The sequence below is a fragment of the Chiloscyllium plagiosum genome, unplaced genomic scaffold (genome assembly GCF_037043375.1).
Source record: "Chiloscyllium plagiosum isolate Xiang-an unplaced genomic scaffold, Cpla_swu_hap1 HiC_scaffold_26, whole genome shotgun sequence".
In the NCBI taxonomy this organism is placed as follows: Eukaryota; Metazoa; Chordata; class Chondrichthyes; order Orectolobiformes; family Hemiscylliidae; genus Chiloscyllium; species Chiloscyllium plagiosum.
In genome coordinates, this window is record NW_028270164.1 from 1,980,648 (window position 1) to 1,998,079 (window position 17,432).

The following is a 17,432-nucleotide window of genomic DNA, read 5'->3' on the forward strand; positions in this document are numbered from 1 at the left end:
GTGTAAAGACACGTGTTTTTATTTTATTGACACTCTGTCTGCCATGCTGCTGCTGAAATGTGCTGCTTCAGTATTTTATTCTCAAATTGTGAATCCTTCTTCCATGTTAGGCACCTCAGCAACGAACACGCACTTGATGATCGCAGCACAGCCCAGTGTCGGGTTCAGATGCAAGTCGTACAACAACTAGAAATTCAGGTTGGTATAAGTTTACAGGAAGACCTCTCTCCAATCGGAGTTGGTCTTTTGTAAATGACTTGAGATAGTCCCTCCCTCGCCTGTTCCCATCCCACAAAGGATATGTCAAATCCCAAATCTGGGACCTACCATCCTTCTTCATGGGAATATTTCATGAAATCACAGAAACTACAGAAAAGAAGGCAATCACGCAGCCATCTCAGAAATAGCTGGTCACCTCGAGCAGTTTTTCTCCAATCCTGTTTCCCTGCTGTTTCCCTTGTTTTCATTCCTTATCAATATTAATCCTGATTCTATCTAAATAACATTACAGTTTCTGATTCAATAGCTCCTCATATTAAATATTCCATGTTCTGATCACTCAGTAAATCCTGAACTTCCCGTCTCACTCCCAAAGTGACAATCCTCAGTCTATTTCTCTTTGTCACTGACTGGGCAGCTAATGGGAACAGCGTTCATGACTGTACCTCTCAAAACCTTCCAGCAGTTTGAAATATTGATTAGGTCTTCCCTTTAACCACCTCCGTTCCATCGAGACAGTCTCCGTTCTTCAAATGGGTCTTTGCAAGTATAGCTACATTCCTGATTCGTTTCAAAGAGGCATCTACAGGATCCTCCCATAGCTTCGAGTTTCTGTCTTCACCGGACCACACACTGTCTTTGGGATTTGGCGTCTTGTCTTCTTCACATCAGTCCTCAATGTCCTGATCACCAGGCCGATGCTACGCCGCTTGGAGTTACTGTACATAGTTCTGGTCTCCAGAGGAACTGGGGAGAATGCCAACACAGATTTACAAAAATGATCCCAGGACTGAAAGACTATGACTATCAGCAATGATTGGGTGCAAGGCTAGGATTTTTTTTCTCAAAAGAAGAGAAGCAAATTCATCGAGGTGTTTAAAGTTCTTAAATTTTTTGATAGTGTTGATGTCCAGTGAATTGTCTGGATAGGAACCATTGATGGATGCATGGGTTGGCTTCAAATGGACTTTTCCCACATGACCCTCCTGTCCCTGTTTGAAATCAATCTATTTGGGCAATTGCTAGGAGCTGCCATAGAGTGGGAAATTGGGGGATATGGCAGGTGGGTGGTGGTGGGGAGAGGTGTTCTAATCCCAAGTGAAAGCACACTCATTGTGGGAGGGGAATTTTATCTTTGACTCCAAGGGTGGAGTTTCCATTCCCTAATGCCAGACACAGTCTAATTCCACAGGGGGATCTGATCAATAATCAGTTATGTTTTGCTCCATTGTTTTGTGAAAGGTTTCTAATTTTGAGGCCTATTTGTATTGAGTTCGGATGAAATGGAGTAGGATGGGGAGTTGGAAGGTGAGGGAAGAATGTATATGTTGCTTGCAGCCCACTTGCAGTAACTTCAGAAAGAGTTATTCTTTCTCAAGGAAGCTGTCTTCAGCTCCCTACAACTGCTGGGCTCCCTCAGGTGTGAGGAAACATGCTCCTTCATGTTTATAAACTACGTTCTGGTCCATTCACGTGAGTTGTATTTCATTTTCTTTATTCTTCAGCTTGACCTTTGATGTCTTAAACTGAAGTCTCAAATGATTAATCTCTGATACACTGATGATATAATCATAATCCCACTTTCACCCAACCCAAAATGGAGACTACCAAGAACACTTCATTAGAATTCTTAAATTAGGCGATACGTATAGGCAGTACCAAAATGTAACATTTCTTAAAATAATCAAAGGATTAATCATGTGCTGGATAATTACATAATGTACTAGAAATGCATCAGACAGGCCTACACAATCAGGAAGTCAAATCCTAATGTAAATCCTTCAAATGAGGAGGAATTTCATCTTGTCATATGATCTTATCTTACAGATTGTGCAATTCTCTCCCTCAGAGAGCAGTGAAGGTTGAATCATTGAATATATTCAGGTTTGCATTAGACAGATATTGATAGATAAGGGAGTCAAGGTTCAGAGAGATAGAGAGGAAAGTAGAGTTGAGACCACAACCAGAACGGTTCCAATCTTATCAAAGAACAGGGCAGGCTGGGGGGCTGAATGGCCTTCTCCTGGTGCAGGTTCTCACAGTCTCATGTTCCTCCAGCCTGTAGAGCAGAGACTGCTGAGCTGATTGGATACTGCCATCTAAACTGCTGGGACTGGGATTGAGGAGCCTCTTACCCCATGTCCCATCTCCATTATCCCTAGACCTGGGGCTGGGCTGGAGGTCAGTTGGATCACTGTTTTGGTTATTAAAATTCAGCTGGTTATTTCCACCTGTGGGTGAATCCAGAACCCAGGGCCCTTTCCCTGAACCCGGTCAGAAGGGAAATGGGATAAACACAAAAGGGAGAAAGGCTTTGAAAAATGTTCCGGTTGGGTCAGACGGGCGTCTGTGTGAACTCAGTTTGGATGCTGGTCTGAGAAGATTGAATAATTCCTGAACTTACAACCACCAGAGATTCCTCATTAAAGCACTCACCCTTTGTTCAACTGTGGGGTCACATTCATTTATGGGGAGATGGTGGTAATGTTACTGAACTACTATTTTACTGTCTCAGGTAAATGTTCTGGGGACATGGGTCGAATCCCAGTCCAGCTGATGATGGGTTTAAATTGATTGAATTGAAAGCTGTCCTCAGAGACAGTGAGCATCATCGATTGCCGTAAGACCCAACTAGTTCACCAATGCTCTTCAGGGAGGAGATGGCCACCCTTACCCAGACTGCACTGTGGCATGCCTCTCAGTTCAAGGGCAGTTCACGATGGGTAGTAAGTCCTGGCCTTGCCAGGGATGTTAATGAAAACTCCCATTTCTGTGAAGAATCAGAAAGGGGCTCAGTTCTGACATCCCTCTTTATCTCTCACCCTTGTTGCTAGATGTTTGTTGGTTGAAGATGTTTCTCTTGCTGCCCACAGCTGTCCAAGGAGACTGAACGCCTCCAGGCCATGATGGCTCACCTACACATGAGGCCTTCAGACCCAAAGCCTTTCGCACAGCCTGTAAGTATTTCAGCTGATCAGATTCACCTTGAGAAAATTGCATTTACATAGCACCTGTCATGACTACAGAACATTCCACAGAACTTTACCACCAAAGGAATGCTTTTGATTCAGAGCCGGAAATGTGCGCAGAAAGCTGCCAGAAGCAGCATTGAGACATTGGGCAGTTAATCTGCTCTGGTGATGTCAGTTGAGAGAAAATATTGTCCAGCACTTTAGATAAATTGGCCGGCTGTTCTGGAAAATACTGCGCTGGGATCTTTCCCATTCACCTGAGAGGAAGGGCTCATTGAGAGGAGAGAGCTCAGAGAGCTGGCACTGAGACAAGACAGAAAGCTCAGCCTTCAAAGAGTGTGGGATGGTGTGATGTACAACACATCTCTGGGGCTGTTTATTTCTGACTCACTGCTCCTTTCGTTTAGGTCTGTTTCAATCAACATGTTGTGCGCAAGTTACTGAATGTAAACCCAGCAGGAATACAGAATAAACAGTGTGTGAGCCGAAGCACTGAATGTTTATTTGCAACTCTTATCCATCCTTAGTTTTACATTAATCATCTTTCAAATATAAACTCCCCACAAACTTGACAAATTCTGAGGAATGCAATGTGGATTATGGGAACATAGGCCATTCAGTCCCTCAAGCCTGTTCCACCATTCATGAGATCGTTCCTGATCTGTGGCCTAACTCCAGAGACCTGCTTTGGTCCATATCCCTTAATACTTTTGCTTAACAAAAAATTATCTCCCTCAGATTAAAAACTAACAACTGATCCAGCACCCACAGCCATTTGTGGAAAAGAATTACAAATCTTGTGTGTAGATATAACATCTCTCCTGAATTCCTGGTCCTAGTTCTCAGACTATGCCCCTAGTTCTAGAATCCCCAACCAGTGGAAATCATTTATCTTTATCTACCTTGTCTTTTCCTGTTAATATCTTGAGGCTTTGATCAGATCACCCCTTAACTTTCTAAATTGTGAAGAAAACATTTCTAATTTGTATAATCTGTCCTCATAACTTAACCAGGTGTCATTCCTGTAAACCTGTGTTGCATTCCTGCCAAAGCCAATCTAACCTTCCTAAAACACGGTGCCCAGATTTGCTCACAGTATTCCAAGTGGAGTCTAAACAGGGTTTTGTATAACTGCAATATCACTTCTGTATCCTTGTACTCCAGCCCTTAACATATACCAGTCAGCATTCCACTAGCCAATTTTGATTATTTGCTATACCTGTTTGTGGTAATTTAAAGATCCATGCACCTGAATTCCCAGATCTCTGGACATCCTCTGTTTTAACTTCATACCATCTAGAAAGGACCTGATCGCTCCTTTTCTTGATAACCTCACACTTGCATACATTGAACTCCATCTGCCACAGTTCTGCCCATTAGCCTGGTCTATCAGTAACCTATTGTAGTTTTGTGCTAACATCCACAGTGTTGACAATGCTGCCTAACTTTATGTCAACAGCATTTTTGGATGTATGACTTTCAATGCCATGATCCAAGTGATTGATAAATATTTGAAGAATTGAGATCCTAACACAAATCTTTGCAGAAAATTCATCATGTTCCAAATTGTGTTGAAAACTAGTGTTTTGAAACAGGCTGTTTCCCCAGCTCCCAACAAACTTTGCTAAAGTGAAGTCAATAGGATGTGTGTGCACTGTCTGTCATGTTCATGGCCTACTCCTGGAGATTGAAGATGAAAAAGACTTGTCTTTCTATTCCATATTCATCACTTCAACCACTTTACACCCAATCACAATGTGACAGGATATGTCTACTTTAGTGATGTTAGCTGAGAGATAAATAGTACAGAAATCCCAGCTCTTCTTTCAATAATGGGTCATCCTGGGGAGCGGTTAGGGCCTCTGTTTAATATCGTATCTGCTAACTAGCACCTTCCCCAGAGCAGCACTCTCTTGGGAGTGCTTGCGGAGATGTTGTGTCAGGTCTGCAGTGGGACTTTAGGTAAGCATCTTTTCAGGCAGAGGCAAGCAAATGTATCCACTGAGCCTCAACTGACATCTGGAAAAACACAGTATTCAAAGCTGGGTTTCTTTCCTAATCAGAAAGAGTGTTTGGGTTAAATTGGGTTTCATGTGAGGTAACAGTGGGGTCCGTTAACTCAGTTCACTTGTTTGTGATGGAAGGTGACCCCAACAGTATGGTGTTCCTGTGTCACTGTCACGGTCCCACCTTCTCACTCTTCCCCTTCACCTGATTCGTGGTGACCCTCAGGTTAAACCACCACCAGCCTTTTTCTCTCTCTCTCTCTCTTTCTCTCTCTCTCTCCCCCTCTCTCCCCCCCTCTATCTCTCTCTCTCCCCTCTCTCTCTCTCCCCCTCCCCTTCTACCCCCTCTCCCTCTCTCTCTCTCCCCCTCTCTCTCCCCCTCTCTCTCTCTCTCCCCCCAACTCTCTCTCTCCCCTGTGTCTCCCCCCCCTCTCTCTCTCTCCCCTTCTCTCTCTCCCCCTCTCTCTCTCCCCCTCTCTCTCTCCCCATCTCTCTCTCTCTCCCCCTCTTTCTCCCCCTCTCTCCCCCTCTCTCTCCCCCCTCCCCCCCCCTTTCTCCCCCTCTCTCCCCCTCTCTCCCCCTCTCTCTCTCTTCCCCCTCTCTCTCCCCCCTCCCCCCCCCTTTCTCCCTCTCTCTCCCCGGTAAGAGCGCAGCCTTAGGTTCCTCTGGGACTATGGTGACTGTACAGATAGATCAGCCCAATTATGTTAATGGTGCCGAATATAAAGTGATACTTTGAGGTAGCCTGTTCTTCTTTTCAGACTGTCCACACCCAATAATTGTCTGACTCCTTAACAATCTGAGCTTTTTGCCAATTTACAATCGAAGTATTTCTAGCCTTTCAGTGAAGTTGAATCTGGATGATTTCTTGGTGCACCATGGTGAGCAGGGCTCTGGTGAGGAGTGGATTGTTGACGGTTCCTCTCCAGGTTCTCACACAGAGAATGATTGTATGGGTGAGGGGCAGGGTTTTGAATGACAGTGCAATATTGTCACTCTGCTCTAGATGTCGCTAGCGCCTTTAACGGCTCATAAGGAATATTTCCTAGAGCATTGCTGACATCTTGTGGTAGATTGCTGGTATTTCACTAAACTACCAATTTTTTTACATTCATGTTTGAGACGTGGATGTCATTGGCAAGGTCAACAATTATTGCCCATTCTTTGTTGCCCCTCAATATGGTGGTGATCATTCAAATTCTTTACTGTGGTATTCCATCTGGGACAGGCTCTTTCTACAAAGCACAAGTCAGGAGTGTGACAGAACACTCTTGAGCTGCCTACTGAAGTTAAGGAGCTCAATGCCATCCTTGTCAAAGCAGCCCCTGCTTGACTGTCACCTCACCTTTCACATTAAACATCCACACCCTCCACCACGAATGCTCAGGAGCAGTAATCTACAAGATTGTACTATCTACAAGATGTACTGCAGAAATACACCAAGACTCCTGAAACAGCACCTTCCAAACACAGAGCCACTTCCATCTAGAAGGACACGTGCAGCAAATACATGGAAACACCACTTCCTGCAAGTTCCCCTCCAAGTCACTCACCATCCTGACTTGGAAATATATCACCATGTCTTCACTGTTGCTGGAAGGAAAGTGTATAGTAAATGGTTGGACGCTTAGGAGCATCGATGTACAGAGGGATCACGGGGTGCAAGCTCCCTGAAAATGGCAACACAAGTGGATGACATGTTAAAGAAGGCATAGAGCATAGTGCTTTTATTGGTCAGAACATTGACTGTAAAAGTTGGCAAATCATTTTGCAGCTGTATGAGACTTTAATTAGGCCACATTTGGAGTATTGTGTGCACTCTAGTGCCCACACTATAGGAAGGATGTGGAGGCTTTGGAGATGGTGCAAAACGGGTTTATTGGGATGCTGCCTGGATTGGAGTGTATCAGCTATTCGGAGAGGGACAAACTTGGATTGTTTTCGCGAGAATGTTGGAGGCTGAGGGGCAATCTGATAGAAGTATAGAAAATTATAGAGTGGTAGACAGAGTGAATAGTTGGAGTCTTTTTCCCAGGGTGGAAATGTTGAACACTAGGGGACACAGGTTTAAGGTGAGAGGGGAAAAGTTTAAAGGAGATGTGAGAGGCGTGTTTTTACGTAGAGAGTAGTTGGTCTCTGGAACCTACTGCCAGGGGAGGTGGTAGAAGCAGGTATGACAGCAACATTTAAAAGGCATTTAGACGGACATGTGGACAGGCAAGGGAAAGAGGGATATGGACCATAGGCAGGCAGGTGGGATTAGTTTAGAATGTAATCATGGTGCAGAGGAGATTTATTAGGTATGGAGGGAAGGTCTTGTGAGGAAAGGCTGAGAGATGCAAGGCTATTTTCGTTAGAAAGAAGAAGGTTGTGAGGTGACTTGATTGAGACATATATGATAATCAGAAGGTTAAACAGGGTGCACAGTGAGAGCCTTTTTCCTTGGATGGTGACGGCTAGCACAAGGGGACATAACTTTAAAATGAGTGGTGATAGATATAGGACAGATGTCAAAGGTAGTTGCTTTACTCAGAGAGTAGTAGGGGGGTGGAACGCACTGCCTGCAACACTAGTAGACTCACCAACTTTAAGGGCATTTAAATGACCATTGGATAAACATATGGATGAAAATGGAATAGTGTTGGATAGATTGGTTCCACAGGTCAGTGCAATATTGAGGGCCTATACTGCGCTGTAACGTTCTATGTTCTCTAGACATGATGGGCTGAAGGGCTTGTTTCTGTGCTGTTCTATATTCTATGTTTTCATGTTTTCACCCTCCCATGTTTCCAAGTCACTAATATTCTCTGAGAGATGAGCTGCTAGTGGTTAGCCACCATCAGTGGGATTGTATCATACAAACTGAATACGTTCACAAGAGGAAGGGAAAATAAAGTGATCGTTTATGAATGTACATTGCTAAGACTGAAGTTGGAGATGTATAATTGCTCTCCAGTCCTATCACTTCATTGGTCACAAAATGAATTTAAATGCTGGATCCTTTCCAAGTGTAGTTAACTCAACAATCATTAAGAATTTGAAAGCCTTTCAGGAGAATAGCTACATCTGTTTTGAAGGTCTCACACTGGATTCTGAAAGGATTTCCTTAGAAAAGGCAAGAATAAACTGGGTAGCCTTTCCTTCACAGTAGGGTGTACACAACTAAATATGAAATAATATCCAAGCAAAATGTACCTCCTAACAGCCATAAACCCAGGCGTGGGATTTCCAATAAACAAATCCAAACAATTAAGTTAAGCCATATAGATATCTGAGAAGTGTCTTGAAAAACATGTCACAATGTCTGTAGTGACTCATTTAAAAGTGAACAGCCCCGGTATTTTTTTCCTTTTTTCCCCAGTGAACCATTGTTGACAATCCTTTAAACATGAATCCTGGAAATGGACCATTCATAATGAGGCATCTTCAAAGCACTCCCATGTTTGGAGGAATGAACTGTTTTAAATGGTTTTCATTAGAAAGTGTAGCTGAAACAAAATGTTTCTAATAATTAAGATAAATTCAATATTTACATATAACTAACACAGTTATGCTCAACGACATCTTTAGTACTCTGATTAATTAAAGAAAAATTAAATTCTAGACAAATCTCAAATAATTGTGTGGTCTTTCTGTATGATGTAGGCAATTTCTAAATGATAGAGTTGTAATAGTAAACTCCATTAAAATAGTTTGGCATTCAGTCCAGGAATCAATCCAGTAAACCTTGTCTAAACCACCTCCAATACATCTACCTCCTTCTTTCAATAAGGAGACCAAAACCTTCATACAGTATTTGAGATGTGGTCCCACCAACGATCTGTTTAACTGAAGCATAACATCCTCAGTTTTATGTTCAATTCCCCTCATAATAAAGGGCAGCATTCCATTAACCCTTTGATTATGTTCTGAACTTGCAGACTAATTTGCGAGCTAAGCAGTAAAACACCTAGATCCCTCTGCACCTCGGAATTCTGGGCTCATTCACCTGCTTCCTTATTGTTGCTGCCAAAATGAACAATGTTTTTTCCCACATCATACTCCATCTGACAGACTTTTATTCACTGACTTAATCTGTCTGTAACATCTACAATTTTGATGTTTAATTATAGAACATAGAACATTACAGCGCAGTACAGGCCCTTTGGCCCTCGATGTTGCGCCGATCCAAGCCCACCTAACCTATACTAACCCACTATCCTCCATATACCTATCCAATGCCCGCTTAAATGCCCATAAAGAGGGAGAGTCCACCACTGCTACTGGCAGGGCATTCCATGAACTTACGACTCGCTGAGTGAAGAACCTACCCCTAACTTCAGTCCTATATCTATCCCCCCTTAATTTAAAGCTATGCCCCCTTGTAATACCCGACTCCATACGCGGGAAAAGGTTCACACTGTCAACCCTATCTAACCCCCTAATCATCTTGTACACCTCAATCAAGTCACCCCTAAACCTTCTTTTCTCTAATGAAAACAGCCCCAAGTGTCTCAGTCTTTCCTCATACGATCTTCCTTCCATACCAGGCAACATCCTGGTAAACCTCCTCTGCACCCGTTCCAGTGCCTCCACATCCTTCCTATAGTATGGCGACCAAAACTGCACACAATATTCCAGATGCGGCCGCACCAGAGTCTTATACAACTGCATCATGACCTCAGGACTCCGGAACTCAATTCCTCTACCAATAAAAGCCAGTACGCCATATGCCTTCCTCACCGCACTATTTACCTGGGTGGCAACTTTCAGAGATCTGTGTACATGGACACCAAGATCCCTCTGCTCATCCACACTACCAAGTATCTGACCATTAGCCCAGTACCCCATCTTTTTGTTATTCTTCCCAAAGTGAATCACCTCACACTTAGCTACATTGAATTCCATTTGCCACCTTTCTGCCCAGCTCTGCAGCTTCTCTATATCCTGCTGTAACCTGCCACATCCTTCCTCACTGTCAACAACTCCTCCGACTTTCGTATCATCCGCAAACTTGCTCACCCAACCTTCTAACCCCTCTTCCAGGTCATTTATAAAAATGACAAACAGCAATGGTCCCAAAACAGATCCTTGCGGAAAACCGCTAGTGACGGCACTCCATGAAGAAACTTTGCCATCAACTACTACCCTCTGTCTTCTTCCATCCAGCCAATTCCTAATCCAAACCTCCAACTCACCCTCAATGCCATATCTCCGTATTTTCTGCAGTAGCCTACCATGGGGAACCTTATCAAACGCCTTACTAAAATCCATATATACCACATCTACCGCTTTCCCCTCATCAACCTCCTTCGTCACCTTTTCAAAGAATTCAATAAGGTTTGTGAGGCACGACCTGCCCTTCACAAAAACCATGCTGACTATCCTTGATCACATTATTCCTATCCAGATGTGCATAAATCCTATCCCTTACAATTCTCTCTAAGACTTTGCCCACAACAGAAGTGAGACTCACCGGCCTATAGTTACTAGGGTTATCCCTACTCCCCTTTTTGAACAAGGGAACCACATTTGCTATCCTCCAGTCTTCTGGCACTACTCCTGTAGACAAAGAGGACATAAAAATCAAGGCCAATGGCTCTGCAATCTCCTCCCTTGCTTCCCAGAGAATCCTAGGATAAATGCCATCAGGCCCAGGGGACTTATCTATTTTCACCTTTTCCAGGATTTCCAACACCTCTTCTCTACATACCTCAAAGCCATCCATTCTACTTATTTGTGACTCAGTATTCACATCGACGACAATGCCCTGTTCCTGAGTAAATACTGAAGAAAAGTATTCATTCAGTGTCTCCCCAATCTCTTCCGCCTCCACACGCAACTTCCCACTACTATCCTTGACTGGACCTCTTCCTACCCTAGTCATTCTTTTATTCCTAACATACCTATAGAAAGCCTTAGGGTTTTCCCTAATCCTACCGACTAAGGACCTTTCATGCCCCCTCCTTGCTGCTCTTAGCTCTCTCTTCAGGTCCTTCCTGGCTACCCTATAACTCTCAATCGCCCCAATTGAACCTTCACGTCTCATCTTGAGATAGGCTGCCCTCTTCCATTTAACAAGGGATTCCAATTCCTTATTAAACCACGGCTCCCTCGCACGACCCTTTCCTCCCTGCCTGACAGGTACATAATTATCAAGGACACTCAATAGTTGCTCCTTGAACAAGCTCCACATATCATTTACACTCTTGCCTTGGAGTCTACTTTTCCAAGCCACACATCCTAAGTCATGCCTCACCGCATCATAATTTCCCTGACCCCAGTTATAACTCTTGCCCTGTAGTACACACTTATCCCTCTCCATCACGAGAGTAAAAATCACCGAATTATGGTCACTATCCCCAAAGTGCTCACCTACCTCTAATTCTAACACCTGGCCTGGTTCGTTACCCAGAACCAAATCCAGTATGGCCTCACCTCTTGTTGGCCTGTCTACATATTGTGTCAGGAAACTCTCCTGCACACATTGAACAAACACTGACCCATCTAACGAACTTGAGCTATAGCTTTCCCAATCAATATCAGGAAAGTTAAAGTCCCCCGTAACAACCACCCTATTACTGTCACTCATCTCCTGAATCACCTTCCCTATCCTTTCTTCAATGATTCTAGGACTATTAGGAGGCCTGTAAAAGACTCCTAACAGGGTGACCTCACCTTTCCTATTCCTAATGTTGCGCTGACCTGTCATACCAATCTGTCTTCTTACAACATACTTTGCCAACTATTTTTGTATCTTTATCCAAGACAAACCTCCAACACTGTGTTATGACTGAGGTCAAAGAGTACACTGTCACACTCCTGTCCCATCACATCATTGATTACAATGTATTTTAGCTGAAAATGTGTTGCTGGAAAAGCGCAGCAGGTCAGGCAGCATCCAAGGAGCTGGAGAATCGACGTTTCGGGCATGAGCCCTTCTTCAGGATTCCTGAAGAAGGGCTCATGCCTGAAACGTCGATTCTCCTGTTCCCTGGATGCTGCCTGACCTGCTGCGCTTTTCCAGCAACACATTTTCAGCTCTGATCTCCAGCATCTGCAGTCCTCACTTTCTCCTACAATTTATTTTACCCAGTTACCGATATGGATACACACTTCATCCACATTCAATTAGAGCTTTCTTTTAAAAAAGTAGACTTTTTAAATAAATGTCAAAGTTGTTGTTTTATTGTGAAAATAAGACTTTTTCAGCAAAGATACAAAACTAATGAACCACTTTGCAATTGAATAGTATACATATTTGCCCTTCTAAATAACACACCCATGCACATCAATTTAAAATAAAAAAGGACTTTCTCTGGTGAGGTTAATTAATAAAAAAGACTCTTTGACTGCTAATTGTTAGTTCTTGAAAAGATAAAGGAGAAGGTACCAAATGTTCAGGATGTCTTTCAGTTTGTACCTGGTACACTTGCCTGAACACAGGTAGATATCTAGGGTGTAGGTTTGCTCGCTGAGCTGTAGGTTTGATATCCAGACATTTCGTTACCTGGCTAGGTAACATCATCAGTGGCGACTTCCAAGTGAAGCGAAGCTGTTGTCTCCTGCTTTCTATTTATATGTTTCTCCTGGATGGGGTTCCTGGGGTTTGTGGTGATGTCATTTCCTGTTCATTTTCTGAGGGGTTGATAGATGGCATTATGCTTTGCTCAGAAAGGCAGAGGCTGAACTAGGTGGTACTGAGATGAGTCATCATTGTCTACAGGTTTAGTACCAGAGGACTGGAGGATTGCAAATGTTGTGCCCTTGTTCAAGAAGGGCAGTAGAGATGACCCAGGTAATTATAGACCAGTGAGCCTTACTTCTGTTGTAGGAAAGGTTTTGGAAAGGATTATAAGAGATAAGATTTATAATCATCTAGCAAGCAACAATTTGATTTCAGATAGTCAACATGGTTTTGTCAAGGGCAGGTCATGTCTCACAAACCTCATTGCGTTTTTTGAGCAGGTGACCAAGCATGTGGATGAGGGTAGGGCAGTTGACGTGGTGTACATGGGCTTCAGTAAGTTCTTTGATAAGGTTCCACATGGTAAGTTGTTGGAGAAAATGCAGAGGCATGGGATTGAGGGTGATTTAGCAGTTTGGATTAGAAACTGGCTTTCTGAAAGAAGGCAGTGAGTGGTGGTTGATGGAAAATATTCAGCCTGGAGTCCAGTTACTAGTGGTGTGCGACAGAGATCTGTTTTGGGGCCACTGCTGTTTGTCATTTTTATAAATGACTTAGACGCAGGCATAGGTGGACGGGTTAGTAAATTTGCAGATGACACTATAGTCGGTGGAATAGTGGACAGTTTGGAAGAATGTTACAGGATGCAGGGGGGCTTGGATAAACTGCAGAATTGGGCTGAGAGGTGGCAAATGGAGTTCAATGCAGCTAAATGTGAGGTGCACTTTGGGAAGAATAACAGGAAGGCAGAGTACTAGGTCAATGGAAAGATTCTTGGTAGTGTGGATGTGCAGAGGGATCTTGGAGTCCATGTACATAGATCCCCGAAAGTTGCCACCCAGGTGGATAGTGCTGTTAAGAAGGCATATGGTGTGTTAGGTTTCATTGATAAAGGGATTGAGTTCCGGAACTACAATATCATGCTGCAACTATACAAAACGCTGGTGCAACCACACTTGGAATATTGTGTACAGTTCTGGTCCCCATATTTTGGGAAGGCTGTGGAAGCATTGGAAAAGGTGCAGAGGAGATCTACCAGGATGTTGCCTGGTCTGGAGGGAAGGTCTTATGAGGAAAGGCTGAGAGACTTGAGACTGTTCTCATTGGAAAGAAGAAGGCTAAGAGGGGATTTGATGGAGACATACAAGATGATCAGAGGACTAGATAGGGGAGACAGTGAAAGTCTTTTTCCTAGGATGATGACGTCAACTTGTACAAGGGAGCATAGCTGCAAATTGAGGGGTGATAGATTTAAGACAGATGTCAGAGGCAGGTTCTTTACTCAGAGAGTGGTAAGGGCGTGGAATGCCCTGCCTGCTAATGTAGTCAACTCAGCCACATTAGGGAGATTTAAACAATCCTTTGATAAGCACATGGATTATTTTGGGATAGTGTAGGGGGACAAGCTGAGAATAGTTCACAGGTTGGCAGAACATCGAGGGCCGAAGGGCCTGTTCTGCACTGTATTGTTCTATGTTCTATGTTCTAAATCTGTTCAGCCAGAGGATGATGAATCTGTAGAACTCATTTTTGCAGAAGGCTACAAAGGCCAGGTTTTTGAGTGACTTTAGGACAGACATAGATAGGTTCTTGATTAGTGAGGGTTAAGGGAAGAAGGCAGGAGAATGAGGTTCAGAAGCATATCAACCATGATCCACCAGCAGACTCAATGGATTGAATGACCTCATTCTGCTCCTATATCTTCTGGTCTTATGGTCTTATGGTGTCTCCAATGATCAACAAGCTGTAGCCCAAGTAAACATCAAACAATGTTCAAATAAAACAGAACTCCTGATAGCCATGGGCTCAGCCCTTTGTGTTCCATAAAGCCATGTGACTTTCGAGAAATGTCTCAAAAGAATTTCTCAATGTCCTTCCATTGACCTCTTTACAAAAAGGTTGAGGTATGTAATGAACCATTCTGCAATCAGGGAACCAAAACAAAGCAGTGAATTAGCTTCATGAGACTATTTAGTTTTGTCAAATTGGAAGATGTGGGTGAACTCCCCTCCAGCAGCTGCTGTGAGTCAATATAAAATACTGTGGAGTTTATCCTCCCCATGGGGCTGAAATGGGAAGCTTTCAAGATCCGCATCTGTTAACGGGACCTTCAATGGATCTACTTTGTTTGTTCCAACTCGTGGAGATCTTCTGGATCTCTAATTCAGGCTGCAGAAGGGGTGAAAGTGCCAATCATTTATCAAAGATGTCTGTGTTTTGTATTTTCTGTTCCTCCCCCACCACCATTATCCTATGGAATGCCCATCCTGCTGATCCCTTGTTTGCTTTTAGCTGAACCTGGTGTCGAATGTTACGCTTTCCAAGAGCTCTTCGGACATTTTCCCAGAAAGTTTACCTCACACACCAACTTCAGCCGCTACACCAATCACCCCTGTGAGACAGGCCCCCTCAGTCATCAGCTCGGCAAGTTTACATAATATGGGTGCAATTCGGAGGAGGCATTCGGATAAATACTGCATGCCATTATCTTCAGGTAAGAGGCTTTTCTTTCCTTTGGTAAATTCTAAAATCCAGAATGTGACAGACTCTCTGCAAAAAATTTGTCTTCCTGGATTTCAGGTGGGACCAAAATTCACATGTGTGTGTGTGACTTGTGTGAGTGTCTGTGTGTCAGTGTGTGTGTGTGACTTGTGTGTGTGAGAGAGAGAGTGTGTGTGTTTATGAGTGTGTCTGTGTGTGTGTTTGTGAGTGTGTCTGTGTGTCTGTGTGCGAGTGTGTCTGTATGTGTGTGTGTGTGTGTGACTTGTGTGAGTGTCTGTGTGTGTGAGAGAGAGAGTGTGTGTGTTTGTGAGTGTGTCTGTGTGTGTTTGTGAGTGTGTCTGTGTGTGTGTGTGTCTGTGTGCGAGTGTGTCTGTGTGTCTGTGTGTGTCCCAGTGAGTGATTCCTATTGAGAGGCCAAGCTGAGCTCAGTGGCTCCATTTAATGCTCACCTCCATAGGGACTGAACTATTGAGGTGGAAGCCATGTCTGAGTAGAAGACATTGAGAATTAGGATAAAATAGTGAGCATCATACTGAAAAACAATCCTTTACTGAAGGTGTGTCTGACAAACATTTTTTGTTTATTTTAAAAATATGGTTCATTGTTAGACTAACATCTCAACATCAGGGTGCAATAGCAAAGTAATATTACTGAGTGAGTAATCACAGACCTGCATCAGTGAGTCACAACGTGTGTTTAAATTCTTTCAGGAGAACAGTCAAGCTTAAATTCAATCACTTCAATAAATCTGCAATAAAAAGTTGGTAAGAGTAAAAATAGCTGAGAAATGATTGGATTGTGGTAAAAGCCCCATCTCGTTTGCTAACGCTCTTTAGGGCAGGAAATCTGCCATCCTTAACCTGTCTGACTTATATATAATTCCAGGCCCACTGCAATGGGATTGATTTTGAACTTTCCTCTGAAATGGCCCAGTGTGGCTCTTTGTTGTAATTGAGAAACCAGCATATCACCACTTTCTCAGGGGCTAATTAGTAATAGGAATGGCCAGCCTTGCTAGCTCTTGATTTGCCCTCATCCCACAAATAAATATTTTTTAACAAACTGTACTGAAATAGAGCCATATCCCATCACCCCCTTGTCCCCACTCCACACAGTTCCCTTTGCACTGAGGTAATCCGTATCTGTGTTCTGAAGGTAGTGAATCACGTTGCTCCAGAATTAGCTCCATTAGTCACATTATCGTAACTGGAGGATAATTATTGCAAAGATGACATTTATCAGAGAGACAATTTGTTTTCCCAGCTGCCTATAACCAGATCCATGCAAAAACGCATTGGGTTAAGGGGAGGTGTGGAACACCTTTGACAAGTAATAGCAGTGTAACTACATTTGTTTCATGATTCAAGCAAAGATTTTAAAAGCCCAGACTTGATTTCAATGTTGTTTGAGTGTTATTTGAAGAAATAGTTCATCAGATGCCACTCCCTTGTCTTCTGGACAGGGTATATATTAGCACATTCTTTCTTTCCAGTAAGTGTCTAATCCCCTCTTGTATGCTCCAATTGAACCAACAGCACATTCCATATCCCAATCACTTGTTATACTTATGTCACATTGGTTCTTCAACCAATCACCTTAAATCCTCTTGATCTTGATCCTTCTACTAGTGAGGACAGTTTCACTCCCTATCCCCTCACAATTTTGAACACCTTGATCAAATTTCCTCTCAGCCTTCTCTCTTTCCAGGAGAACAGCTTCAAATTCATCAGTATGGCTCCAAAACTGAGCTTCCCGATCTCTGAGCCCATTCTCATTAAGCTTTCTCGTTGAGCTGTCTTATAGCTTTCCCAAAGTATGGCAATGGAATTGGTCTTCATACTCTAGTGTTTTATACAAGTTTAATGTAAACTCCTTTCTCTTTTACTCCATGTCTGTTTAAAAGCTCAGATATTGTATGCTTCGCCAACAGTAATCTCACTCCGTCCTGCACATATACACCTAGGTCCCTCCATTCCTGCACCATATTCAGAACTGTACCCTTTAGTTTTGATTGTCTCTCCATGCTCTTCCCTCAAAAATTAATCACTTCACACTAATGTGTGTTAA

The 17,432-nt window shown here is 43.2% G+C and overlaps 1 protein-coding gene across 8 annotated transcripts in view; it reads left to right on the plus strand.

Moving 5' to 3' along the window:
- The window catches only part of foxp4 (forkhead box P4), a 396,512-nt gene that overhangs the window by 334,901 nt on the left and 44,179 nt on the right, over positions 1–17,432 (plus strand). For all 8 annotated transcript variants that reach the window (XM_087973402.1, XM_087973403.1, XM_043716312.2 and 5 more), the window contains 3 exons: positions 111–198; positions 3,093–3,176; positions 15,156–15,357. In XM_087973402.1, the coding sequence (XP_087829528.1) occupies positions 111–198; positions 3,093–3,176; positions 15,156–15,357 (374 nt within the window). The remainder of the gene's footprint in view (positions 1–110; positions 199–3,092; positions 3,177–15,155; positions 15,358–17,432) is intronic.